Source organism: Leptodactylus fuscus, chromosome 1, assembly GCF_031893055.1.
Source record: "Leptodactylus fuscus isolate aLepFus1 chromosome 1, aLepFus1.hap2, whole genome shotgun sequence".
Classification (NCBI taxonomy): domain Eukaryota; kingdom Metazoa; phylum Chordata; class Amphibia; order Anura; family Leptodactylidae; genus Leptodactylus; species Leptodactylus fuscus.
Window position 1 is genome coordinate 356117670 of NC_134265.1, and position 27245 is coordinate 356144914.

At 45.0% G+C, this 27245-nt stretch overlaps 1 protein-coding gene across 1 annotated transcript; it reads right to left on the reverse strand.

The window, feature by feature from the left end:
- Nucleotides 1-16703: 16703 nt before the first annotated feature.
- LOC142208862 (vomeronasal type-2 receptor 26-like) lies at nucleotides 16704-22501 on the reverse strand. The gene is made up of 2 exons (XM_075278048.1): nucleotides 22330-22501; nucleotides 16704-17617 (listed from the first exon to the last, which is right to left on the reverse strand). Exons 1-2 carry the CDS (start codon nucleotides 22499-22501, stop codon nucleotides 16704-16706), a joined length of 1086 nt encoding a protein of 361 aa, XP_075134149.1.
- Nucleotides 22502-27245: the final 4744 nt, after the last annotated feature.

Here is a 27245-nt window from a genome sequence, read left to right on the forward strand (position 1 = left end):
TATATATAGTCCTAGGAGCCCTGACAGTGTCATACACTATGTATTATAGATATATAGTCCTAGGAGCCCTGACCGTGTCATACACTATGTATTATAGATATATAGTCCTAGGAGTCCTGACAGTGTCATACACTATGTATTATAGATATATAGTCCTAGGAGCCCTGACAGTGTCATACACTATGTATTATAGAAATATAGTCCTAGAAGCCCTGACAGTGTCATACACTATGTATTATAGATATATAGTCCTTGGAGCCCTGACAGTGTTATACACTATGCATTATAGATATATAGTCCTAGGAGCCCTGACAGTGTCATACACTATGTATTATAGAAATATAGTCCTAGAAGCCCTGACAGTGTCATACACTATGTATTATAGATATATAGTCCTTGGAGCCCTGACAGTGTTATACACTATGCATTATAGATATATAGTCCTAGGAGTCCTGACAGTGTCATATACTATGTATTATAGAAATATAGTCCTAGAAGCCCTGACAGTGTCATACACTATGTATTATAGATATATAGTTCTAGGAGCACTGACAGTGTTATACACTATGTATTATAGATATATAGTCCTAGAAGCCCTGACAGTGTCATACACTATGTATTATAGATATATAGTCCTTGGAGCCCTGACAGTGTTATACACTATGCATTATAGATATATAGTCCTAGGAGTCCTGACAGTGTCATATACTATGTATTATAGATATACTAGCTGGTACCCACAACTTCGTCTGCGGTGATTGTAGAAGTGGGTATATACAGGCGCGGGTAAGGTTTTCGCACTGTGTATAAGGTATGGGATATAAAATTTAACTTTGTATCTTGTTGTTGCTGTAATTCTGAGAATACGTGAGACGTTTGTGTTGAATGTAATTTGTATTTCAGCTGCTATACGGTGTTGTTATAAACTATACATAGTGTCTTTGGGACAGAGGTATTTCAGGTTAATATACTTAGATATACAACGTTGTATGATTTGTTATTTTGCGCCAGTACATGTAAGTTTTGGGCACAGGATACTCTTGAGCAAGCCACATAAAGTCTGTCCCTGTGCATGACAGTTTAGTAACGCCATGTGCCTCATATTAATAGCAATGAACCCCATCATGCCCTGCACATTAACCTTTGTGTAAGAGTTACTGATAGAGATGAGCGAGTACTGTTCGGATCAGCCAATCCGAACAGCATGCTCGCATAGAAATGAATGGACGTAGCCGGCACGCGGGGGGTTAAGCGCGCCGGCTATGTCCAAGCGGAAGTACCAGGTGCATCCATTCATTTCTATAGAGTGTGCTGTTCGGATCGGCTGATCCCAACAGTACTCGCTCATCTGTAGTTACTGATATGTGAGAGACTTGGAGGTAATAATTCAGTATCTTCATTACTGAGGTCTTTTATTAGTACCTTCATATGTTGGGTTTTGTTGGGGTCCTGGGAAAAACGTATGTGCGCTATTGTGACAAAAAGTAGCCTATTGCCCAATCCAGTGTAGTAACTATGTTTGTGGAAAATTTCAGCCAAATCGGTGGAGCGGGTTTTACGTGATTGACCCCCAAACATCCGAACATCCAAAGTCACAAACCCACAAACTCACAAACATTTCACATTTATAATATTAATAGGATAGTCCTAGGAGCCCTGACAGTGTCATACACTATGTATTATAGATATATAGTCCTAGGAGCCCTGACAGTATCATACACTATGTACTATAGATATATAGTCCTAGGAGCCCTGACAGTGTCATACACTATGTATTATAGATATATAGTCCTAGGAGCCCTGACAGTGTCATACACTATGTATTATAGATATATAGTCCTAGGAGCCCTGACAGTGTCATACACTATGTATTATAGATATATAGTCCTAGGAGCCCTGACAGTGTCATACACTATGTATTATAGATGTATAGTCCTAGGAGCCCTGACAGTGTCATACACTATGTACTATAGATATATAGTCCTAGGAGTCCTGACAGTGTTATACACTATGGTTTCTACATTTACAGTCCTAGTGGTTTTAACAGTGACATGCACTACATTTTATAGATTTAGAGTCCTAGGAATCCTCAAAGTGCCATGTACTACGTTCATAGTTAGAATCCTAGGAACCCTAATGTATTAAGTCTTATCTTGTCTCTTACAAAATTAGATGACCCAAAACAAATCTTTGGACTGAACTCCACCCCCCCCCCAAAAAAAAAAAAAAAAAAAGAAAATTCACGTATACTATACACATAGGTCCACTTTGGAGACAACCCTTACAAATTATATAGTTAAAATATATTCCCATTATTCATACTACACATACTGTACCACTAATGTACCCTGCTCTAATAATATCACAACTCATGTACTAATCACTAGAGATGAGCGAGTAGTTAAATACTCGAGATTCGAATATTGAATCCTATTATACTCTATGGGGGAAATGCTTGTTTCAGGGGTAGGCAACATTCAATCAAATTGAACTTACCAAATCCACGAGTGAGAGTTGGGCTTGATTTTCCGAGAAGTCTTCTCCGTGCTGCATCCCCGCGTCGTCTTTCGGCTCTGAATTCAGTCTGCTAGGCATCGGGCTAGGGCAGATGACTGTGCATGCACTCAGTACAAGAAAATGGCCGCTTACATGCGCAGTCGGCTCTGCCCAGGCTCGAGGCCTAGCAGAGTGAATTCAGAGCTGGAAGACGACACGAGGACGCGGCACCGAGAAGACTTCTAAAGGTAGGAGAAGAACCAGCGTTGATTGTCTGAATGACTTATGTTTTCCATTAGAAAACCAGTACTCGATCGAATACTACTCGAATCTCTACTAATCACTAATAGACAATGCCCGGAGTATCTAATACCTGAGGATATCCATATAGTCCAAGGATTTGTGCTGCTGGAATAGTAGTAGATGATTGGTGATCTCCAATGATTCCGACCAGCTGGCCATACCCCCTACAGGAGTAGTTAGGTATCACCATACCCGGGCCAGATAGAAGATGCAACATACGGTTTACCGCCACTCGTTCATCTAAACATGAGTCATAAACATGGTATCCCAGTGTAATATTGGGTAAAATGTCAGGATTTTGGTTAATATTGTCAAGAGCAAAGAAAAAAATCAAAGAATGTATAATTTTCTGAAGATTCTCTCTGTAAATAGATAAATATATATCCAGTTGAGATACTGACAAGAGAACTGAACGTCATATATCACTCCAGGACCTCAGTAGGATGAGAGAGAGTCCTGACAATTCCTCATTAGCTCCACCTTATACAATAGCCCCTCAGTTTAAATATAATTGGTTCTGGACAATCATCGTAAGCTGAAACTATTAAAGCTTGATACCATAATTTAATGGAAATGTAATAATTGTTTCAAAGACGCCAAAATGTAGCAAAAAATTTGAAAAATTAAGGTAAAAAAAAAAACAATCAAAAGATAATATTACTGCATCAAGTCCTTACACATATAAAGATTTGTTTTATTTCTTATGGCTCAGATCAAAGATTCATTTCAGGTCTAATAAGTTATTTATGAACAAGAGTTTAAAGTGGCTTAAAACATAATGTATGACACTGTCAGGGCTCCTAGGACTATATATCTATAATACATAGTATATGACACTGTCAGGGCTCCTAGGACTATATATCTATAATACATAGTGTATGACACTGTCAGGGCTCCTAGGACTATATATCTATAATACATAGTGTATGACACTGTCAGGGCTCCTAGGACTATATATCTATAGTACATAGTGTATGATACTGTCAGGGCTCCTAGGACTATATATCTATAATACATAGTGTATGACACTGTCAGGGCTCCTAGGACTATATATCTATAATGCATAGTGTATGACACTGTCAGCACTCCTAGGACTATATAAATCAAATCAAATTAAACAAGCTTTATTGGCACGTCCAAATAGATATTCGACATTGCCAGAGCTAGTAAAGTGTGGGGGGGGGGGGTTTGGAATCAGGGGGGTGAGTGGTGGGTATGTGGCATTGGGGTGGTTGATTTGGGGTATAACAGTCCATGGAGTCTCATCTTCCTCTTGTTTGGTGACAGCTGGACGCGTATTGGGCAGCAATCTCCACAGTGGCCTCTTCTTCTCCCAGTAGGATGTAGAGTTTCCTCTTCTCGTCTGCAGATATGAAGTCTGGGATGTGGGCAGAGAGTCTTTGGTAGTAGATGACCCTCACAGCTGAGTATTTGGTGCATTGTAGCAGGAAATGGGTCTCGTCTTCTAGGGCCCCCTGTTCACACTGCTGGCACAGTCTGTTCTCCCGTGGCTTGTACGTCTGCCTGTATCGCCCCGTCTCCATCTCCAGGTTGTGGTCACTCAGTCTATACCGGCTCAGGGTCTGTCTGTGTTTGGGGTGGCATATTCTCTCCAGGTAGGTGGCCATGGTGTAGTCTTTTTGTAGGGATTGGTACACGGTGAGTTTCTTGGAGTTATTTATTTAGTTTCTCCGTTCTTCAATGTACCGCTCTCTGTTTGCATCTGTGGTCGCCTTTATTTTGGCCTTGGTTATCATCTGTTGGTGTTTTTGGTTTGGTGGTTGGCTGTTGTTTGGTTGGGGGGTGTCTGGTTTGCTCAGGTGGCTTAGCCATGCTTGGTGGTGGTAGGAGTCAGGGTTGCTCCCCTAGATGTGTGCCTGGAAAGCTAGCGCCCTCTTCTGTATGGTGAGCCATAGGGGGAGTCTGCCTAGCTCTGCCCTGCAGGCCATGTTGGAGGTTCTGCGGTGGACATGGAACAGGTACAGTACTTGGTGGAACAGGTACAACTCCAGGTGGAAGGTTTCTGTTGGGCTAGAATCCCACTTTGGCTGGTCTTGGTAGGTGGCTGGGCCCCAAACCTCGCTGCCATAGAGAAGGATCGGAGCAATGACTGCGTCAAATATCTTCAGCCAGACCCTCACCGGTGGTTTGAGGTGGTACAGTTGTCTATATATCTATAATACATAGTGTATGACACTGTCAGGGCTCCAGGGACTATATATCTATAATACATAGTGTATGACACTGTCAGGACCTATATAGAAGCCTGTACTGTATGGATAGACTGGTGAAGCTATGTCTGCAGACCTGACTCTATTCTCACCACTTCTCTTATAGACAATACATACATGTATCTAGCACTTACTCTGCGCACTCTATTATTTTGTCATTTCCTTCTGACTCTCCCTCTTGTGTATATTGACTTATTGTCAGCAGTCCACCAATGATGAGATCTCCATCCTGGTAACATTTCTTAACATTATTAAAAACTTCTATAATTCTGAGGTCACAGACTAACTGTATTATAGGAAGCCAAGGAAGAACGAATATAATAAGGAAACTGAACATCTTGTTGAACAAATATGAAGATGATGATATATATTGTGTCCTCGGTAATATATAATAGATGTAAGCAGTGAGGCAGCAGTGACACAGACAGCACGGCCCCCAGGATCAGGACATGCTATATGGTGACTGCTCTCATCTCCCCTCCTTTTATACAGTATTATGGGATAGATTTTACATTCTCTGCTCTCATCGCACATCATTCTGGATCTGCTCTCCGAGGATTGTGCTCTGAACTGTCCTTACTATAGAGACTTGTAGAAGAAATAATCAGTCTCAGGCGTCCTTGTGTTATACAGAATATACCACAGACATATTCCACAGCCCTGTACAAAGATTGTCATCACTCACATTAACCCTTGACACCACTGAGGTTACAATGTAATGTTCCATCTGATGAGCACACATACACATGTAGCAGTCAGTAATAGCCCCTATTGTCTTAATAGTGTTGTTTTACTGCCATCTACTGGTGTAAAGAAATATAGCCTGGGGCTGCACCAATTTGAGAGACAATAAGCACCCTCTTTTGCCTGCTAAATGGTGCAGTCCGGAGGAAGTGACGTGAGCAGGAAGCACAGAGCAGCGTGGTGTGGATCCAGAGTGTGTGCTGTGAGGACCTGTGAGAGGCCATTGCTGCTGTAGGCCATAGTAGAAGGCCTGAAACACTGCAGAGACTGACTGGAGAAAGCGGCAGTGTTGTGGAGATTGTTCTGGGGACTAAAGCCAGCCTGTGCCTTGGACTGTGTTCAGACCTTCACCCAAGACAGAAGCAAGCCAGAGTCTGCTGAGTTCCTGGACAGGCCTGCATCGAGGGAGCACCACAGAGAGCAGAGAGAGACTGTATAAACCCGGTACCGTACAAGTATCTCAGGGACAGCTAGGGACAGTTTATAGAGGGCGTTATCCTCGTATTGTTATATGTAACTTAGTTTCTTTTGTTGATTCCTTCCCATTTTCCATAAGTAAATTGTGTTATATACCTGCCAGTGTGCGTCTGTCTCCTAGTCGCGGATCCTCGTTACCTGCTGGCCCGGACTTACATTTTGGCGTAGTCGGCAGGATCCGTAGCTCAGGAGACATGTCGGACAGGGAAGAGGGAACCTCTGCCGGGTCAAGCTCAGGCGCCCCAGCTGATAGTCCCAATGTAGCTGTTTTACCAGGAAGGAGAATGGTGCCGCCGGGCTCAGTGATGAGCCAAGTGACAAAATTTGATGGATGTAATATGACGGTAGCTGAATGGGCAGATCAGATACGAGGCTTACAGCAGATATATGACATTGCACCAGATGTGATAGTACAGTTAGCCACACTGACGCTGACAGGGGACGCCAAGACGACTGTCAGGCTACAACCAGCTAATGAGAAAAAGACATTTGATGAAGTAGTGACTTTGTTAGAGACCATTTATGGAGAGACAGCATCATTAGGTTCCCTAAAGGTCAGGTTCTTTCAGCGAACCCAGTCAGAAACTGAAACTCTCCCTCAGTATGCCAATGCCCTACAAGAACTACTCAATGAAGTTAGGGAAAAAGGGGGAAGCAACGCTATAGCCGACTATGACCGTACTCTCCGAGACCAGTTTGTCATAGGAATACGTGACAAGATCATAGCCGAGGCAATGCAAGATGAGATAAGGAGACGGCCACAATCTACCTTCAGTGATATACGGGTGGAGGCAATTTACCGTGCGAATAGTAAAGTGACAGAGCCACAGGTGAGACAGAATGTCACACTAAGTCAAGGGGCCGAAGCAGCAGCTATAGGAAAAGCTGGAGACCTGGAGTCCATTATTCAGAAACTACAGGTACAAGTAGAATACCTAACAAAGCGCTGCGAAGATTATGCACAGCAGGCCAAGAGGCTATGAAGGAGAAAGAGTGAATAAAGTACCTGAGAGTGGAGTGTCAGGGGCCTACCGAGGGGGCCCAGAACAGGACCGAGAACGTTGGGTCTACCGAGGGGGCCCAGAGAGATGACCACCTCGGCGAGAGATCCAGTGCTGGGTGTGTGGAAGACTGGGACATGTCGCTGCAAAATGCCCAGACAAGTTCCCAAGACAGCCGCCTTTAAACTAGAAGGTTCCAGCGCAGCGGGGCATGCGTTGGAAGGGAACAAAAGAGTGAAGGAAGTTAAGAGCCCTGATGATACACTGATTGCAGCAAGCCCGGTGTTGCAGGTCAAGATGAATGATGTCCTCGTTACTGGAATGATAGATACGGGATCACAGGTTACCACTATGGGAAGAGAATGTTATGAACCGTACTTCCAACAGTCTGCCCAGTATGACCCTGAGAAGTTTGTGAGTGTGGTGGCAGCCAATAACCTACCTGTCCCGGTATGCGGAGTGGTCTGGATGGACGTGAACATATGCGGCCGAGACTTAGGCAGAAGAGGTATTATCGTAGTCCAGGAGAGCTATGATAAACAGATCCCCGTAATTTTAGGGATGAATATTCTGAAGGACATGGACCACCTGCTGTTTGCTAGGGATGGGCACAATTATTGGAGAGAAGCTACTGCTCACCAACCCACTCGGGCTACCTTACAGCGATTAATAAGGATGTGTGGACTGCAGAGAGCCACCGGTGGAGAACAGCCCGTGGGCTGTATTACTGTTCCTCATCACACCAAGGTAACACTACCAGCTGAAAGAGAGACTATTATATCGCTACCACTGGGCACCACTCGGAAATTAGAAGGCCTCTCCGTCATGATTGACCCATTATCTAACCAGAACGGGTGCACTAATGTGCTGGTGGCTCGCTCCTTGTCTGTGGTAACCCAGGAGAGAGTGTTGGTGCGGTGTGTCAATACCCATAACCAGAGTTTAGATCTGACTCCAGGTAGCCTCCTTGCCAAGGTCTATGCTGTCCCAGCTGAAATACGAAAGGCGACACCTTTAGAACTGACCCCGTCCAGGAAGGGGGAATGGTCAGTGACCGTGTCCACAGAAGCAGAAAGGCTCATTGTCTCCCATGAAGAAGGGCGGTTGCTGCGGGAACGGATGAAGTTAAACCTTTCTCGATATACCACTGATCAAGTCAGAAAGATAGACCAGTTGCTAGGAGAACACGAGGCCTCATTTGCACGACATGAGAATGACTTTGGCTGTGCACAGGGAATCTATCACGAAATACCCACTGGAGATGCGGCTCCCATCAGAGAGAGATATCGGCAGATACCACCACAACAGTACCAGGAAGTGAAAGATCTGCTGAATTCAATGCTGGAGAATGGAGTTGTTAGAGAGAGTCAAAGCCCTTGGGCTGCACCAGTGGTGTTAGTCAAAAAGAAGGACGGATCTTTAAGGTTCTGCGTGGATTATCGTAGACTGAACTCCTGCACGGTACGTGACTCTTACCCGCTCCCCCGTATTGAAGAATCGCTTACAGCCTTAGGCAAGGCCCGTTACTTCTCGTCCCTGGATTTAGCAAGTGGCTACTGGCAGGTCCCCATGAGTGAGAAGGACAAAGGGAAGACGGCTTTCATCCTCCCAATGGGTCTATATGAGTTCAACCGTATGCCTTTTGGTCTGACCAATGCCCCGGGTACATTTCAACGGCTCATGGAGAAATGTCTGGGCGATTTCAATTTCGAATTCACTCTGATTTACCTCGATGACATCATTGTCTACTCCGCTACATTTGAAGATCATCTTCAGAAGCTGGGGCAGGTTTTTAGGAGACTGAGAGAGCACGGTTTGAAGTTGAAGCCCAGTAAGTGTCGCCTGTTACAGGAAGAAATTGAATATTTGGGACATCGAATATCAGGACGTGGAGTGCAGCCATCCAGTGAGAAGATTGCGGCTGTGCGAGACTGGCCCACTCCTACCACCCTACGAGAGGTCCGTGCCTTCTTAGGGATTGCTGGATATTACAGGCGATTTGTGAAAGACTTTGCACACAAAGCTGAACCACTGAATGCGCTATTGAGGAATACCGCTAGGGGTCCGAAGGCTCAATGCGTGCCTTGGGGTATCGAACAAGAGAGAGCATTTCAAACTTTGAAAGATGCTTTGACCAACCCTCCAATTCTGGCATATGCTGATTACCATCTACCCTTTCAGCTTTATACAGACGCCAGCCAATATGGTCTTGGGGCAGTACTCTCCCAAATCCAGAATGGAGAAGAAAGAGTGATCGCATATGGCAGCCGGTCATTACGAGACTCTGAAAGAAACCCTGCTAATTACAGCTCCTTCCGCTTGGAGTTATTAGCCCTTGTGTGGGCAATGACTGAGAAGTTTGCGGGGTACCTCACCGGGGCAGAAGTACAAGTGTTGACGGATAACAATCCACTGGCACATTTGGATAATGCGAAGCTAGGTGCCCTGGAGCAACGGTGGATGGCCCGACTTTCTAAGTACCGCTACAGTGTGAAATATCGCTCCAAAAATGAGAATCAGAATGCCGATGCATTGTCCCGAGTCACTACCCAACCACCGGTCGGGGACATAGATCAAGAATTAGAATCAACAGAGGTACCTGATTTCACCCAGTTTTCCCAGAAGGTGGTGACTGCTCGACAGAGCGAAATACTGGGAACTCAAGTAGCTCCCTTCCTGGGCCCATCCCACCAAGAATGGATTGGGCTCCAGCAACGTGATCCAAGCCTGGCACTGCTATGTCGTTGTGTTAAAAAGGGGTGCAAGCCTACTATTGACGAAAGAGACCAGCTGTCACCCGAAGTATTAGCGGTATTGGGGCAGTGGAACCGATTGGAGATGAGAGACGGGATCTTACGATGGCGTGTATACTTGCCAACCGAGATTGACGCCTGTTATCAAATTGTAGTGACTACTGACCTGGCCCGTCCACTAGCCGCTGAGGTACATCGTAGGAATGGCCACTTTGGAGCTGAGAAGACCTTTAGGTGGCTCCAACGATTGATCTTCTGTCCGAGTCTCCGCTTCATTGTTGAAGAAGTATGTCGTGATTGCAGAGCATGCGAAATCAACAAAGCAGTTGAACAGAGGGCTCCAACACAGACAATAGTGACGAAAGAGCCACTTGAAGTATTGATGATTGACTATCTCACCGTGGGATATTCTGCAAGTGGGCATCAGTATTGCTCAGTTATGGTAGATCACTTTACCAAATTTGCTGTAGCCGTTGCAACAAAGGACCAGACTGCTGAGTCGGCTGCTGAGGCCCTGTGTCACCACTTCATACGAGTATACGGCTGCCCTCAACGCATTCACTCCGACCAAGGCGCCTGTTTCGAGGGGCGAGTCATGCAAGAAGTGCAACGTATTTATGGAATGAAAAAGTCACGCACCACCCCATACCATCCACAGGGGAACGGGGCATGTGAACAATTTAACCGCACATTACTTCAGATGATCTGCACCTTGGAAGCCGACAAGAAGCGACAATGGCCGCAGTACCTGCCTGAATTGCTGTGGGCCTATAATAATCAAGTCCACTCTGTCACAGGGTACGCCCCATATGTTCTCTTCTTTGGGCGACCCGGAAAAGGTGTGGGAGACCTCAACCTCGAAGACACCAATGAATTTCCTTATCGAGGTCTGCCCACTTGGATTCAGGCTCACCGTCAGAGATTAGAGACTGTCCACCGGATAGTACGTGAGAGACTACAGAAGCAAGTTCACCCTAATCATCGGCCGGTGCAGGACACCCCTCTTAAAGTGGGCGACTTAGTCTTGGTACGAGTAAAGAAGCCACTAGGGAAATTGGACAGTAGGTGGGAACCTGACCCTTACTGCATTGTGGCCCACCCTCATGTTGATAGTCCCGTTTACCAAGTCCAAAATACCCTGACTAAGCAGACGCGGACACTACACCGTGACATGTTACGCCCATGTCAGTCTCAGGGGCCAGTTCAGGATGACAGAGAGGAAATGACTATGACACAGCCCTCCACAAGTGAGCCCTGATTGTGGGATGACGATGATGATAACGGGGGTGTTGTGGAAGCTGTGACCACCCCGACAGTAACTGGGCCTGCAACAGTAGTGACACCCCCGACTGCCATACCTGACCGTCCCAATGAGAGACCGACCTCTACACTTGCTGACGATATGACAAGCTTGCGGCGCACTAGTCGCTCCACAGCGGGTGTACCGCCAGTGCGTTATGCCCAGAATGAGTTTGTTTGGCCAGCGGTCCATCGTTACATCACAACATTGCGATTACAGAAATGTATTGATGGGGCTATTGTTGTCAGGGACTGCCAACATTCGACTGGGGGGGTATGTAGCAGTCAGTAATAGCCCCTATTGTCTTAATAGTGTTGTTTTGCTGCCATCTACTGGTGTAAAGAAATATAGCCTGGGGCTGCACCAATTTGAGAGACAATAAGCACCCTGTTTTGCCTGCTAAATGGTGCAGTCTGGAGGAAGTGACGTGAGCAGGAAGCACAGAGCAGCGTGGTGTGGATCCAGAGTGTGTGCTGTGAGGACCTGTGAGAGGCCATTGCTGCTGTAGGCCATAGTAGAAGGCCTGAAACACTGCAGAGACAATCACTATTGAACGCATCCATCGGGCTCTGAGGCCCAAGCCACAGCAAGGCAAACCTCCCTGCGATTTGATGTGCGGTCTACTTTCATATCCAGATGCTGCAGCTACCTTTTCCGTGGCTAGAAACCGCTCATCCATCACATTGGGAGAAGAGGAAGTGTCTGATTACCAGGATATAGCTTGCTCAATTTTGGCCAAGAGATGCACACTACGCCCTCTCTTGGAACTCTTGAGCTCCAAAGGTATCCAATATGTGTGGTTATATCTGTTTGGTTTAGCAGTCAATTATAACGGCAACAGACTTGCAATCCATACACCGCATGACCTTTCCACCCTATGGAGATTCCTACGCATGGAACCTATGGACATACCTTCTTGGTCTCCCATGCCAGACCTTCCAGATTTTCCAATTCTACCAGACCTGCATTTGAAATTTTCTACTTTGCGAAACAAGTCACCAAAAGGGAAGAGATCACAATTTTGAGCGCTTTCACAGGACTAACGCTCCTCAGTTCATACTTAAACGGTAGTGAGTTCATACATCCTGAGATAAGGTTCTGAACTTGTTGTGTATGCCATAGACTGTCCATGCTACATCTTTTGCTATTCTTGGTTGACTTTAACTTTGATGACTATACATGGATACCCGCAACATTGGTGAACCTCCCCTCTTCTTTAGTGTTATTAGTTTACATTAATCTCATAGGATGCCTTGATTAGTTGTTCTTTGTTTCACCTAAACCGGGCCTTGAGGGGTGGCTGACTGGCTCCACTAACACTTTGAAGTCGGACAGCCCTCTCTTAGGACCAGCAATTCCCATATTATCGTTTGCTAGTTTTTTTACCTACTTTTATTTGATGCTCTTCACGTTTATAACTGTTTATTAGAGATGAGCCAGTAGTATTCGATCGAGTAGGTATTTTTACTCATACTCGATCGAGTACCACTCGCTATTCGAATGGAAATGTTTGATGCAGAACCAGCATTGACTGGTCGAATGCTATACAGTCGGCCAATCAACGCTGGTTCTTCTCCTACCTTTAGAAGTCTTCTCCACGCAGCATCCCCGCGGCGTCTTCCGGCTCTGAATTCACTCTGCCAGGAATCGGGCCTGGGCAGAGCTGACTGTGCATGCCCGCTTGTAGTGCGGACATGCGCAGTTGGCTCTGCCCAGGCCCGATGCCTGGCAGAGTGAATTCAGAGCCGGAAGATGCCGCGGGGACGCTGCAAGGAGAAGAGTGCAAAGAGGATCCAGCCCGACCCTCACTCGTGGACTTGGTAAGTATAATTTGATCGAATGTTGCCTACCCCTGAAACGAGCACTTTCCCCCCCCATAAACTATAATAGGGTTCAATATTCTATTTGAGTAGTCGAATATTGAGGGGCTACTCGAAACGAATATCGAACCTCGGACATTTTACCGTTCACTCATCTCTACTGTTTATCTGCACATTGTTTATTGTGAGGAAGAGGGAGGGGTCGGATCGTGGACGAATTACTATCTTTTATTTGTCTAGGATTCCCCCCGTCTCTCCTCTATTTCCTCCCTCACCCAACACTTTATTGGTGTTGGTTGAGTTTAAGAATTGATAGCATATCAGTTTACTGACAGTAATTTAACGCAACTGTAATTTCTCCGTGTTGATTAATAGAACTCTGCCAGTGTCGATTTGTTGAACTGCTTGTTCTTATTTTCCATTCCTCTATCCTTTTCCTCTTTTACTCCTGTAAATACTCTTGTCACTTCATTCACCTGGATTCATATTTTTTCTCATATCATCTTAGTCTCCTTTTTCTAGATACAGCGGGTAGAAGCTAGGATCTCACTAGTTAACTGGCCCGAATCTCCTTATTGGAGAAATGGTTTCTGTGAAATTCACCTCCCTTAATGTTAATGGACTAAATACACCTGAAAAAAGACACAGAATCCAGACACCCGTCCATGCCTAAATCACAATTTTCACAGTGGTTCTTCAACTCGCATCCCAAGGAGTGGCAGTAGCAATCCGGGGATCCGTCCCTTTCGTTTGTGAATAGCAGCACTCCGATGCTGAAGGCCGCTTTCTTTTTATTAAAGGTACTTTGGCTTCCCGGAAAGTTACTATCGCCAATACGCCCCATATCATGCACAAGTTCCTTGGTTAATAGCAGCCCTCTGGGATCTTAGTCTCTTCACAGCTGGCGGAGACCTGAACGTGACTCTAAACCCTCTGATAGATTACTCCAGGAGCAAATCGGCTACTTCACAAAAGGTACTGGGCAAACTTCATTATACGTTACATGACTTGGGTCTGATAGACGTCTGGCGACTTCTTCACCCTTCAACTAAGGACTTCTCTCATTACTCCCCAAAGCATTCTTCTTTTCAGAGATTGGACTACATCCTTTGTTCATCCAACCTGAGATAGCATGTTTGGTGGACTTAAAAGCAACACAAACCATAACAGTCTTGGCCAGAAGTGAAGAGAGGATGGGTGGAAAACACACAAAAGCCCGACTCAAGATAACATCACTCTTGGATGTAATATCCTCCTGTAACTGAGATGAGCAGGTTATTCAGGTTATTCAAATAATTTTGGTGTTTTTTGGGGTGACACAAAAAGCTTTATTTTTCTGTTACTTTTATTTTGCATTTTTTTTCTTTATTTTATATATCAAAAAATGTAAACAAAAAAGGAGGGTAAATGAATAAGTTTTCCAGGTTTTTCTTAATAGCACAAAATGATACTAATAAACTTTTTTTTATATAATAGTTTCCTCCCACTATTATGGGGTGTTGTTTTAATTATTTGTTTTCCTTTGTTTACCTTTTTATATATTTATTTATTTCATATTGCCCCCCCCTCATAGAGTGATAATAGGCTATGGGGGACATCTTAACAGGTTTTGTATTTGGCTGATTTTCCCTGTAACTGCAGCTGATACATTACAGTAGGGATGCAGCCTCAAAACTTGAACTGCGGTGCTGATCTGGGTCCTCTGGGAGGCAGAAGCTCTTTGGGTAAGTTCACATGTAGTTTTTTGGTCCGGATTTATGCGCGGGAAGCTTTAGCACTCAGTTACCAGTACAGAATTGTATTCTAATAAATGTTCTGATTACTGGAGATAATGGAATAAAAAACTAAAAAATGATCACATCTGTACATGTTACCAAGCTGACATTGGACACATATCCAGAGCCAAATGATGGAGCAAAAATCATCACCACAAATATAAGGGAGAACAAACTATAACCCCAAAGTAAAATACTTTAGTAATGAAGAAATTGTAAAGCATCTCCATAATATCAGTCATATCAAGTTAGGTTTTATTATTTAGTAAGAGCACACATATAAGGGGGGTTTGATATGAATATAATATGGATTCTATACATGTAACATTTAGGGTTAACTACTAGAGATGAGCGAACAGTGAAATATTCGAGATTCGATATTCGTTTCGAATAGTCCCTCAATATTCGAGTATTCGAACGAATATCGAACCCCATTATAGTCTATGGGGAAAAATGCTTAATTTCAGGGGAAGCCACACTTCGACTCAGGAGAGTTACCAAGTCCACTATCACACCCCAGGAAATGATGCTAACAGCCTGGAATGCAACTAGGACAGCAGGGGAAGCATGTCTGGGGGCATCTAACATGCCCAAGTACCTGTATTATGCCACTATCTCGTTGGGATCCCTGTCAGCTTGCGATATGCGGGAGCTAACTTTTTTCCCATAGGAATGCATTGACCAGCGTTGACTGGCCAAATGCCATACAGAGTACAGCATTTGGCCAATCAATGCTGACTAGCTCTGCTACATCTTGGGTGTAGCAGAGCTCAGCGCACGGCCAGCTCTGCTACATCTCCGGTGTAGCAGAGCTGTGCGCTCAACACTGCTACATCTGAGATCGGACCAGAATGGAGACTGCTGTGAATTGATCTTAGACTCCGCCTCCGGCAGAACCAGCGTTGATTGGCCGAATGCTGTACTCTGTATGGCATTTGGCCAATCAACGCTGGTCAATGCATTCCTATGGGAAAAAGTCAGCTCCCGCATATGCTGACAGGGATTCCAATAAGATAGAGTCCCAAAGAGCTGGGTCAGTGACATTCCCCCCTAAATAAAGGTAATCCCTACCTAACCCTACCTGTACATCTATCCCTGTCTCAGTCACATAATTCACAGTCTCATATGACCCGGATTTTTTTCAATGACTCCGTTGTCGTAGTTCCCGTCCCACCTCCCCTGCACAGTTATTGGTTCAAAAAAAGTGCCAGGGAAGGTGGAAGGGGATACGAATTCTTAGTGCGTTTGCCTCGTGATATTCGATCGTAATTGATTACCTCGAATGGCCTGATATTCGATCGAATATCAATTTGATCGAACGCCGTTCGCTGATCTCTATTAACTACTATTATTAAAGGCGCTCTATCACTAGGAAAAGTCATTTTTAACTAATCACATCCTTACATAGGCTTTAGAAAGTCTATTTCACACCTACCTTTTGTATGTAGATTGCCTCAGTGGTTTCTGAATAAGTCCGTTTATATTCATATGCTAATTAGACTCGTGCACGATAGATGGTGCACACCTCTCCTATTGTTTTCTATGGGAGACTGCTGCTGATGACTCAGCTTCCTGTTTGCTTCACACACATAGAAGATAATAGAAGAGAGGAGGCTGCTGGGAACTTCCTGAGCTGGCTGGAAGCTTATTAGCATATGAATAAAAACAGACTCATTCAGACACCACTGAGGCAATCTACATACAGAAGGTAAGTGTGGAATAGCATTTCTAAAGCCTATGCAAGCATGTGTTTAGATAAAAATGACTTTTCTCAGTGATAGAACCCCTTTAAGGGTTACTATTTTACAGCCATTCCTTTCTTCTCCCCAGCAGATCAGTTTTTCTGTTCATTTCTGATCTGAATAAAATAATAAAACATTTTGGGAAAAACACACAAGCTAAAAGTCCAGCACTGGAAGCCATTACTGCAAATATCTCCACGGCCACCATGTATTTCCCTCTGGTGCTCAGATAAGCCGGGATCATGGCCATCCAGACACTACAGAACAGCAGCATGCTGAAGGTGATGTACTTGGCCTCATTAAAACTGTCCGGTAATGTCCTCACCATGAAAGCCAGAAGAAAGCTGACAGCGGCCAGGAGCCCCATATAACCCAACATGGAGTAGAACCAGAGATCTGAGCCCTCATTACACTGAATGATGATCTTCTCAGGATAAGACTGAGTGTCCAGGTCCTGGAATGGGGGAGAAATAGACAACCACAGAACACAGATGACAACCTGGAAGGAAGAACACAACAACACTATGGTATAGGGCAGCTTCACACTCAGCCATTTTCTCCAGGGGCTTCCAGGCTTGGTGGACTTAAAAGCAACACAAACCATAACAGTCTTGGCCAGAAGTGAAGAGACGGCCACTGAGAAGAAGACTCCAAAACTGGTTTCACGTAATCTACAAGTGACATCACTGGGACGGCCAAGAAACAAGAAGACAGAGAGGAAGCTGAGGATGATGGAGACCAGGAGGAGATAACTCAGGTTCTGGTTATTAGCTTTAACAATAGGAGTGTCCCGGTAGGAAATAAATATTCCAAATATGGAGCCGGTCACAAGACATCCGAAGAGCGAGACACAGGAAGATACAGAAGCAATGGTGTCATTATGGTAAGAGATGAATTCCATTACTTTGGGCAGACATCGGTCTCTCTTCTCATTCGGCCATTCATCACTTTGGCATTTCATGCAGTTATCGGCATCTGTAGGAATAGTTTATAACATATCACGTGTTAGATATACATTAACTATCTCATCAACATCTCAAAATGGATTTCAGTAATACAATTTCTAAATTGTTGTGGGTGCTTATTGGAACACACGTCATCCAACATTAATTTTTTGACACATTAGTGCTCCATCAGACTCACCTGTGTTCATACAGGGAGGTAGCGATGTGCGTTTTTTACATCATGCCCTGTCTCGCTAGCCCTACGGCATGCTCATTGAATCTATGGACATGCCGATTAAATGATTTAACATGTCTGTTGCCTAGCATGTGGAGACGTGGCAGTGATGTTTATATAAGCCCTTTGAGGCAGTAATAAGACACACTCACAATGGTATTATTCGTATAATCATCACATGTTTAACGTTGTGTATAGTGGATCACTGTATATGGTGCTGCAAAAGGCTGCATATTATACCCTAAGATAACAGCGTCTCCATCCCGGGCAGTATGATACTTTACAATATTGACGAGGTTGCTCTAGGAATTATCCCTTTCGGGATGGCGAATTTCACATCCGATTTTTTAATACTTACCTTTTCTTCTTCAAACACTTGTGGATCACGAGGGATATGTATTTACTTACCTTTGTATGATCACGTGGGGTCTCCTTATGATGAGACGGCCTGGGCAGAGCCGACTGCGCATGCCCGCACTACAAGCGGACATGCGCAGTCGGCTCTGCCCAGGCCCGACGCCTGGCAGAGTGAATGAAGAGCCGGAAGACGCCGTGGGGAAGCTGCACGGAGAAGACTTCTAAAGGTAGGAGAAGAATCAGCATTGATTGGCCGACTGTATAGCATTCGGCCAATCAATGCTTGTTCTGCATCGAACTTTTACATTCAAATAGCGAGTGGTACTCGATCGAGTATGAGTATTTTGAATACCATAGTATTCGATCGAATACCTACTCAATCGAATACCACTAGCTCATCTCTACTAGTCATTCATTAGGGTCAAACATTAGGGTCTCCCCTAACCAGCTGTTGTGTTACTGTGATGAACAACTGGTAGTGGTAAAGGAATAGTCACTTATCATCGCCACACTGCACTTTAATTTCAAGTTTGATGTCAATATTTTAGTATAACCTATTAAAAGTTATGTTTTAAATTTAGTGAGGGCACCCTTTTGTGTTTGGGAGATTATTAAACCAGTGTGAAATCAGGATCAAACATTCCACATCTACATACATGATAATTTTCTGTAAATATTAAAAATTGGTTTGGAGGAGGAAATGTGAGGCAAATTCTGAGTCTGCATACCCCAAAAGACAATTGAAATTCCAAAATAGAATGACTAATATAATAATGGGTTTTGCAGATACTGTAAGCTTATAAGGTGTACTAAAATATTAGATTATGAATAGAGATGAGCGAGTAGTACTCGATGGAGTAGGTATTCGATCGAATACTACGGCATTCGAAATACTCGTACTTGATCGAGTACCACTCGCTATTCGAATGGAAAAGTTCGATGCAGAACCAGCATTGATTGGCCGGATGCTATACAGTTGGCCAATCAACGCTGGTTCTTCTCCTACCTTTAGAAGTCTTCTCCGTGCAGGTTCCCCGCGGCGTCTTCCGGCTCTTCATTCACTCAGCCAGGCATCGGGCCTGGGCAGAGCCGACTGCACATGTCCGCTTGTAGTGCGGGCATGCGCAGTCGGCTCTGCCCAGGCCCGATGCCTGGCAGAGTGAATGAAGAGCCGGAAGATGCCGCAGGGACGCTGCAAGGAGAAGACTTCTCGGAGGATCCAGCCCGACCCTCACTCATGGACTTGGTGGGTATAATTTGATCGAATGTTTCCTACCCCTGAAACGAGCATTTTCCCCCCATAGACTATAATAGGGTTCGATATTCGATTTGAGTAGTCGAATATTGAGGGGCTACTCAAAACGAATATCGAACCTCGAACATTTTACTGTTCGCTCATCTCTAATTATGAACATCTTTCTAGATTGTCTATTAAGACAAACAAAGACAAACCATCACCAGATCTGGCTTTCAATACCATTTTTATGCCCATGACACCAAATTATATACCTCAATCCCCCAGCACTACTTCCGAAAACCAGTGAATGTTTCTTTCCTGTCTCTAGCATCATGTCTTCTCTTTATCTGAAATTTAATCTTTCTAAAACTGGTCATGGAGAAGGTGCTACGGAAGTGTAAGTAGGAGATTATGAGAGCATGGAATAGCATTTTGGTATTTTCAGGGGAGAGACAGGAGACAATTCGCTCCATGTTCTTGAGTGCTTGAATGTGTGGTTTGATTGTTAAACTTTGATTAACTTTAATTAGTGTGACCATCTATATGTCCCCTTGTTTTCTAACTCCAGACTATCGAGGCTTTTCTCATAGATACAGGTGCAGTTGGGTTAATGTCATCTTCTAAACAGCCTAACCCTGATATCGCCATTTCTGTTTGTGGCCTTACTATATTACCAAGGCAGTATGCCCACTGTCTCAGGGTTGCATTTGACTTGGATCTCAACCAGTGATTCCCAAAGTGGTCCAGGTGGACCCGCAGGAGTCCATGGGGGACTTTACGGGAGACTCGTTAGATCTAATCTTAATCACATTTTTTGATGAGTTTTGGGAATATGGTAGAAATGTAGCAGAAGGGAGTCCACTGAAACCAATAAAATTTTGAAAGTGGTCTAAGAGAAATTTTTTTTTAGGAACCTTTGTTCTCAGTTCACCCCACATGTTCACTCCACATATCGGACACATGCACACTTTTGTCACCTACACTTCAAAAACATCTCAAAGCTTAGACTTGTACCTTCTGTTATCCAAACGTCTGATTCCCATCTTAAAGATTTTTACTTGAGCTGCACCATTGCTCTGAAATGCTTTACCCAAGACAATCAGATTAATTCCGGACTACGGCAGCTTTACAAATGCCCTAAAATCACATCTGTTTAGGCAGATTTATCACACAACCATATCACATTGTTCAATAACTCCACACACGAAGCTAACATTTCTGTTAACTTCAGTTATGTGCTCTTTTGTCAGTAGAGAGCAAAATTGTGCTGAAAATAACATCAATAATGTCTTGGGAACTGTGGAGGGCTAGATAAAAGATTCAGACTGTGCCAGAATCAAAAGTGCAGCACCTATTAAAAGATGAAAATAGTTGAAGTTGGTTGAGGTGGTGAAACTTTTTAACAGTACTGTATGTTCTTTTTTGCCATTTTCAATTGTATCAATTGTATATTTGTTAAAAAAAAAACAAAAAAAAAAACACTGACTTGTGGTCTACAAAAAAAAAAAGAACAGTCAGATATGACAAACCATGGATTTTGAATTTTCCCAACCTAATGACTTAAGCCTTAATGTTTAGATGGTCAGGTACTGGACTGTACCTGACTTTTTTTGGTACCCCTGGTAGCATGAGTGTTCGGATAATAATGGGGTGAGAGATAGTTAGTCTATACAATAAGCCACAACCACTATCTTCTGCACAAAGATTAAAAAAGAGTGCTGGAAGTAATGATATGGCCCTCACAGAGATATCATCTTCATCCAGTCTATCTGAGCTAACAAGAACAGACTGAAGGACTGGAGCAAGCGAGCAAGCCTAAATCTAAAGAAGATCCATACTTAGCTCTCCAAGATGTTTGTAACAGCTTACTAGTTGTATTCCTTCAAACATTGCATATAAATGAACGGAGTAGAATTGATAGAAGGCAGAGTGTTCACAACAATGTCACCTTGAGCAATACCTTTTGCATATAACTAAAAGCTTTGCACACTATTAATTTTTTGACTAGCTGATAAGGTCACTTGAAGGATAAGGAAGGTAGCATGAATTTATAGACCATCTTTAGTTGTGGCAGATTTGCTGTGGAAATGTACAGAACTATACATGTGGGAAGAACCATATCAACAGGGAAAATTGTATGGGAAAATGAAGAACTGGGGCCCATAGAGCTCTATAACTTTACTGAATATAGCCCGTGAATTGTAAAGTGGTCCAATATTTGCTTAATTACAAACAACATCATCACCACCACTGGTAAGAGAGTACTACTCCTCCTACTAGAACATCATCACACTGGTAAGACAGTACTCCTACTCCTACTAGAATATCATCACACTGGTAAGACAGTACTCCTACTCCTACTAGAACATCATCACACTGGTAAGACAGTACTACTACTCCTACTAGAACATCATCACACTGGTAAGACAGTACTACTACTCCTACTAGAACATCATCACACTGGTAAGACAGTACTACTACTCCTACTAAAACATCACCACACTGGTAAGACAGTACTACTACTCCTACTAGAACATCATCACACTGGTAAGACAGTACTACTACTCCTACTAGAACATCATCACACTGGTAAGACAGTACTACTACTCCTACTAGAACATCATCACACTGGTCAGACAGTACTACTACTCCTACTAGAACATCATCACACTGGTCAGACAGTACTACTACTTCTACTAGAACATCATCACACTGGTCAGACAGTACTACTACTCCTACTAGAACATCATCACACTGGTCAGACAGTACTACTACTCCTACTAGAGCATCATCTCACTGGAAAGACAGTACTACTACTCCTACTAGAGCATCATCACACTGGTAAGACAGTACTACTACTCCTACTAGAACATCATCACACTGGTAAGACAGTACTACTATTCCTATCATATACCAGTTATATTGGAGATCTCTCCTTCTGAACATGGCACGCAGTCATAGCAGCAGGTGTGAATTGTTTCTCTTGCCTTCTTCCTCCTTCCAGGTAAACATGGCTCTGAGCAGCGGGATACTGGGATCTGAAGGAGAAGACAAGAACCTTTACTGGAGTGACACCGAATGGACATGTATGATAGAAATAATAAGATGACCTAGGAGGGTGAACTAAGGAAGTTGTAGTGTCCACTAATATGAAATAGACCATCCTGACCTTAAAACAAGTAGCCTGATGGACAACACGTAACCTCCTATGAATGGACACATAGTCAAAAGGTATTAAGTAATTATAGATGTATGATCTTCCCAACAGTTTTTGAGACTCATGACAAGAAACAGTGAAATGTTCGAAGTTCGATTCGAGTAGCCGCTCAATACTCGACTGTTCGATCGAACATCGAACCCCAATATAGTCTATGGGGAAAAAATACTTGTTTAGGGGGAAACCGATATTCGACTCAGGAGGGTCACCAAGTCCACTATGACACCTCAGCAAATTATGACAGCACCTCTGGAATGCAACTGGGACAACAGGGGAAGCATGTCTGGGGGCATCTAACAAGCCCAAGTCACAGTTTTACCCCAACATCACAGCCTATCAACTACACACTTTCCACACTCAAAAATCCCACTATGAAAGTGGAAAAATACCTGACAACCTTTTTTTTCCCTGAAATGAATGGACACAAACCCAAATTTTACTCTAATGAAACTTTAACAAGCACCTCTTTAAATCACGTTGCCCATGACAACCACAGATGGAAAAGGCAATGGGAAATCCAACAGTACCCACCCTGAACTGTCATTGTGGATGTGTGTGTGTGTGTGTGTGTGTGTAATGTGGTAAGACCTTCCAAAATTCACTTTCCTGGCCCTTAACGTGAGCCCTTCCAAATTAAGCTACAGGCCCATAAGCTGAGCTACCAGCAGAGATTGAGGCCCTTTAACTTAGTTGAGCCTTGCACCAGCAGTGTTTTTGGCCCTTGGAGTGAGTTGAGCCTCTAACCAGCAGAGTTTGGGGAAATCAGGGCGGATTCAGCCTAGAAGAATCAGAATTGTGCAATGCAGATGGTGGAGGAATATGAGGAGGAATTGTAGAGGTTGAGCGCAGACATGACAATTCATGTTGGGGTGCTTGACACTGGTGGGCACAAAAATGATGGGTCTATCCAGTGGGTGTTCATTTTGATGAAAGTCAGCCGGTCGGCACTCTCAGCTGACAACCGGCTGCGCTTATCAGTGATGATACCACCGGCTGCGCTGAAAACCCTTTCAGATAGCACGCTGGTGGCAGGACAGGACAGCACCTCCAAGGCATATAGGGCAAGTTCAAGCCACAGGTCCAACTTTGACACCCAATACGTGTAAGGCACAGAGGGATCGTAGAGGACAGGGCTGTGGTCGGACAGGTATTCCCGCAACATGCGTCTACATACTTTTCCCGCCTGGTGACACTAGACTCCTCAGTGGCGGGAGTTTGGCAAGGGGGTGCAATTAACGTGTCCCAGAGCTTAGACAGTGTACCCATTATGGGTGTGAATCAGATGGCACTTGTTCGCCTCATGGAGGAACTGTCCTCTTTGTCGTCAACAACACTTGATGGAAACATCTCCATCATGTTCTGCACCAATTGCTTGCCGCAGTCATTAATGCGATTGGCCCTCCCCTCTACCAGAATAAAACACGAGATGTTATTTTTATACCGGGGGTCAAGGATTGTAAATATCCAGTATTGGTTGCTCTCCATTATTTTGACTATGCGCTGATCACTAGAAAAGCACCCCAACATGAAGTCAGCCATGTGTGACAAAGTGTTACTTGGCATGACTTCGCTGCCCCCACCCGAAAGGTCACTCTCCATTTCCTCCTCTTCCTCCTCCTCCCTTTTGCCCCATCCGCGCTGCAAGAATGGGAGGCATTGAACTTCCCCGGTAGCCTCCTGTGTTACGATCATATCATCTGCCACATCTTCATCCTCCTTCTCCTCCTCTGTCATTAAACACTGTGAAGCGGCAAGTGTGTGAAACCACTCTCCTACTGTGACTGTTCGGCTGCTATCCCTGACACCTCAGTGTGATTTGTGTTATCCCTGATGGCACTGATGAATTCTCGCATCACACACAAGAGCGGGATTGTTATGCTCACTAGTGCATTGTCACAGCTGACCCTCTTGGTGGACTCCTCAAACACCAATAGGATTTCACATAGGTCTCCCATCCATGGCCACTCATGGTTGAGAAACTGAGGGAGCTGACTTTGTGGCATCCTATGGTTTTGGAGATGGTACTCCATCAAAGGTCTCTGCTGCTTAACCACTCTGCTCAACATATGATATGTTGAGTTTCAGCTTGTAGGGACGTCGCACAACAGCCGGTGTTCAGGTCCCGGAAGGCCGGAGTTTCGCAAGCCGGAACGCCAACATCTCCTGAGCCAGGAGTTTGGAGATGTGCGCGTTCAAGGCTTGCGCATGTGGGTGGTTAGCACTGTATTTTTGCCTGCACTCAAATGTCTGAGAGATGGCGGGTTGCTGGGAGGAGACGCATGATGATGCAGGAGAAGGAGCTGAGACAGGAACAGGGGAGGATGAGGAAGAAGTCCAAAAAGTGGCCGAGCCAGATGTTGCGGTGTCCTGGCTGGTGTTCTGGACTGCAGCACCAGCACTGGCAACAGTGGAAGAGACAGTGGCGGCAATGCCGGACGACGATTGTCCTGTGTTTGCTCTCTCCCACTGAGCCCAGTGCTTGGATTCCAAATGACTGTGCATGGAAGTGGTCGAAATGTTGCTCTTTTCAGAGCCCTTACTCAGTTTCGAGTGGCATATTTTGCAAACTGCACTATATTTGTCCTATGCACATTCCTTGAAAAATATCCACACCATTGAGGAACGTGCCTTCGATGGGGGAGTTTTTCTGGGCTGGCTATGATAGGGAACATCTTGGGCCATTATGGGTGTGACCTGGCTTCGGCAAAACAGCTGACCTCTGCCTCTGGACATGCCTCTAGCTACCCTCTTTAGTGCCCTCAACATCGACACTACTTTCCCCGCTTGACATCCCCCCTGTCCAGGTCAGGTCAGTGTCCTGTCCTCCACACCTCCTCTGCCAATTCCTCTCTCGCCTCCTCCTCCTGCACACCGCACATGGCAACAGGCTGCCCTGATGGCAACTGTGTCTCATTATCGTCACTGAGGGTGGGTTGATGGTCAGCCAGCACAAAATCAACAGGAGATGGAGGAGACTCCAGTGCTTGGGCATCTGGACATAGAAAGTCAGGGTTTTAGGCCCTTGAGGTGAGTCGAGCCTTGTAGGAGCAGAGTATTAGCTCCTTGACGTGAGTTGAGCCTTGCACCCAGGGCCGGTGTCAGCGCATGGCATAGTCAGGCAAGTGCCGGGGCCCACAGAGGCTCTGGGGGCCCCCCGGCACTTGCCCGCCCCAGCACTTGCCTGTCCCGATTTCAGCACATCGGCGTCCGACGGACGCCGATGTGCTGAATACATAGACGATTAAAACAGGAACTGTGAGCGCAGCTCCTGCTCTAAAGTCGCGGCCCGGCTTGCGTGTGTAGGCGCGATGACGTCATCACATCGGCTTACACACGCACGCCGGGCCGCGGCTTTAAAGCAGGAGCTGCGCTCACAGTTCCTGCTTTAATCGCTATGTGACTGGAGTGAGAGAGCGGAGAGAGGAACGTCGGGGGAACGATGGAAGGTGAGTGTGAGTGTAAGTTTTGTTTTGTATTATGTTAAGGTGGAACATAATGAAGGGGCCCATGAAACTGGGGGGCAAATGAAGGGGAGGGAACGGCATGACACTGGGGAAGATGAATGGGGTGGGGAGAGAACGGCATGAAACTGGGGACAGAGAAGGAGGGGGCCCAATGAAACTGGGGGCAAATGAAGGGGAGGGGGAATGGCATGACACTGGGGACAGAGATGGAGGGGGCCCAATGAAACTGGGGGGGCAAATGAAGGGGAGGGGGAACGGCATGACACTGGGGCAGATGGGGGGGTGGAACAGCATGACACTGGGGCAGAGACGGGGGACGTGAAACTGTGGGCAGATGAAGGGGGAGAATGTGATGAAACTGGGGACAGAGGTGGAGGGGGGACATGAAACTGGGGGCAGAGGAAAGGTGTATATGAAACATATATATATGAACATATATATGAGAGATGGAGGGGGGGCATATCATTTACGGGTGACTGTAGGAGGATTATACTCTGTGGGAGCACATGATAAATGAATGAGTGGGTGGAGCCAAATTTGCCGCTGCGCGCAGAGCGCGCCGCACATTTTTCCCCTCTTTCTATTCTTTAAAAGTTGGGAGGTATGACGTTGGTGACGTCACTTGCTTCATCTATAACGCACAGTGTCTCGACTCCCCTGCCTCCTTTACAAGGGGGCCCACTGAGGCTCTGTCGCCCAAGGGCCCATAAAAACCTGGAGCCGGCCCTGCTTGCACCAGCAGAGTTTTAGGCTCTTAAGGTGAGTTGAGCCTTGTGGCAGCAGAGTTTTAGGCCCTTGAGGTGAGTTGATCCTTGTAGGAGCAGAGTATTAGGCCCTTGACGTGAGTTGAGCCTTGTAGCAGCAGAGTTTTAGGCCCCTGAGGTGAGTTGAGCCCTGTAGGAGCAGAGTATTAGGCCCTTGAGGTGAGTTTAGCGTTGGAAGAGCAGAGTATTAGGCCTTTGACGTGAGTTGAGCCTTGTACCAGCAGAGTTTTAGGCTCTTATCGTGAGTTGAGCCTTGTAGGAACAGAGTTTTAGGCCCTTAAGGTGAGCCATGCAAAAATTACTTTTCAGGCCCTTGGGGCGAGCCACAGAAAAAAAAAAAAAAAATTAAGCCCTTGAGGTGAATTGATCCTTTTAGAAGCATAAA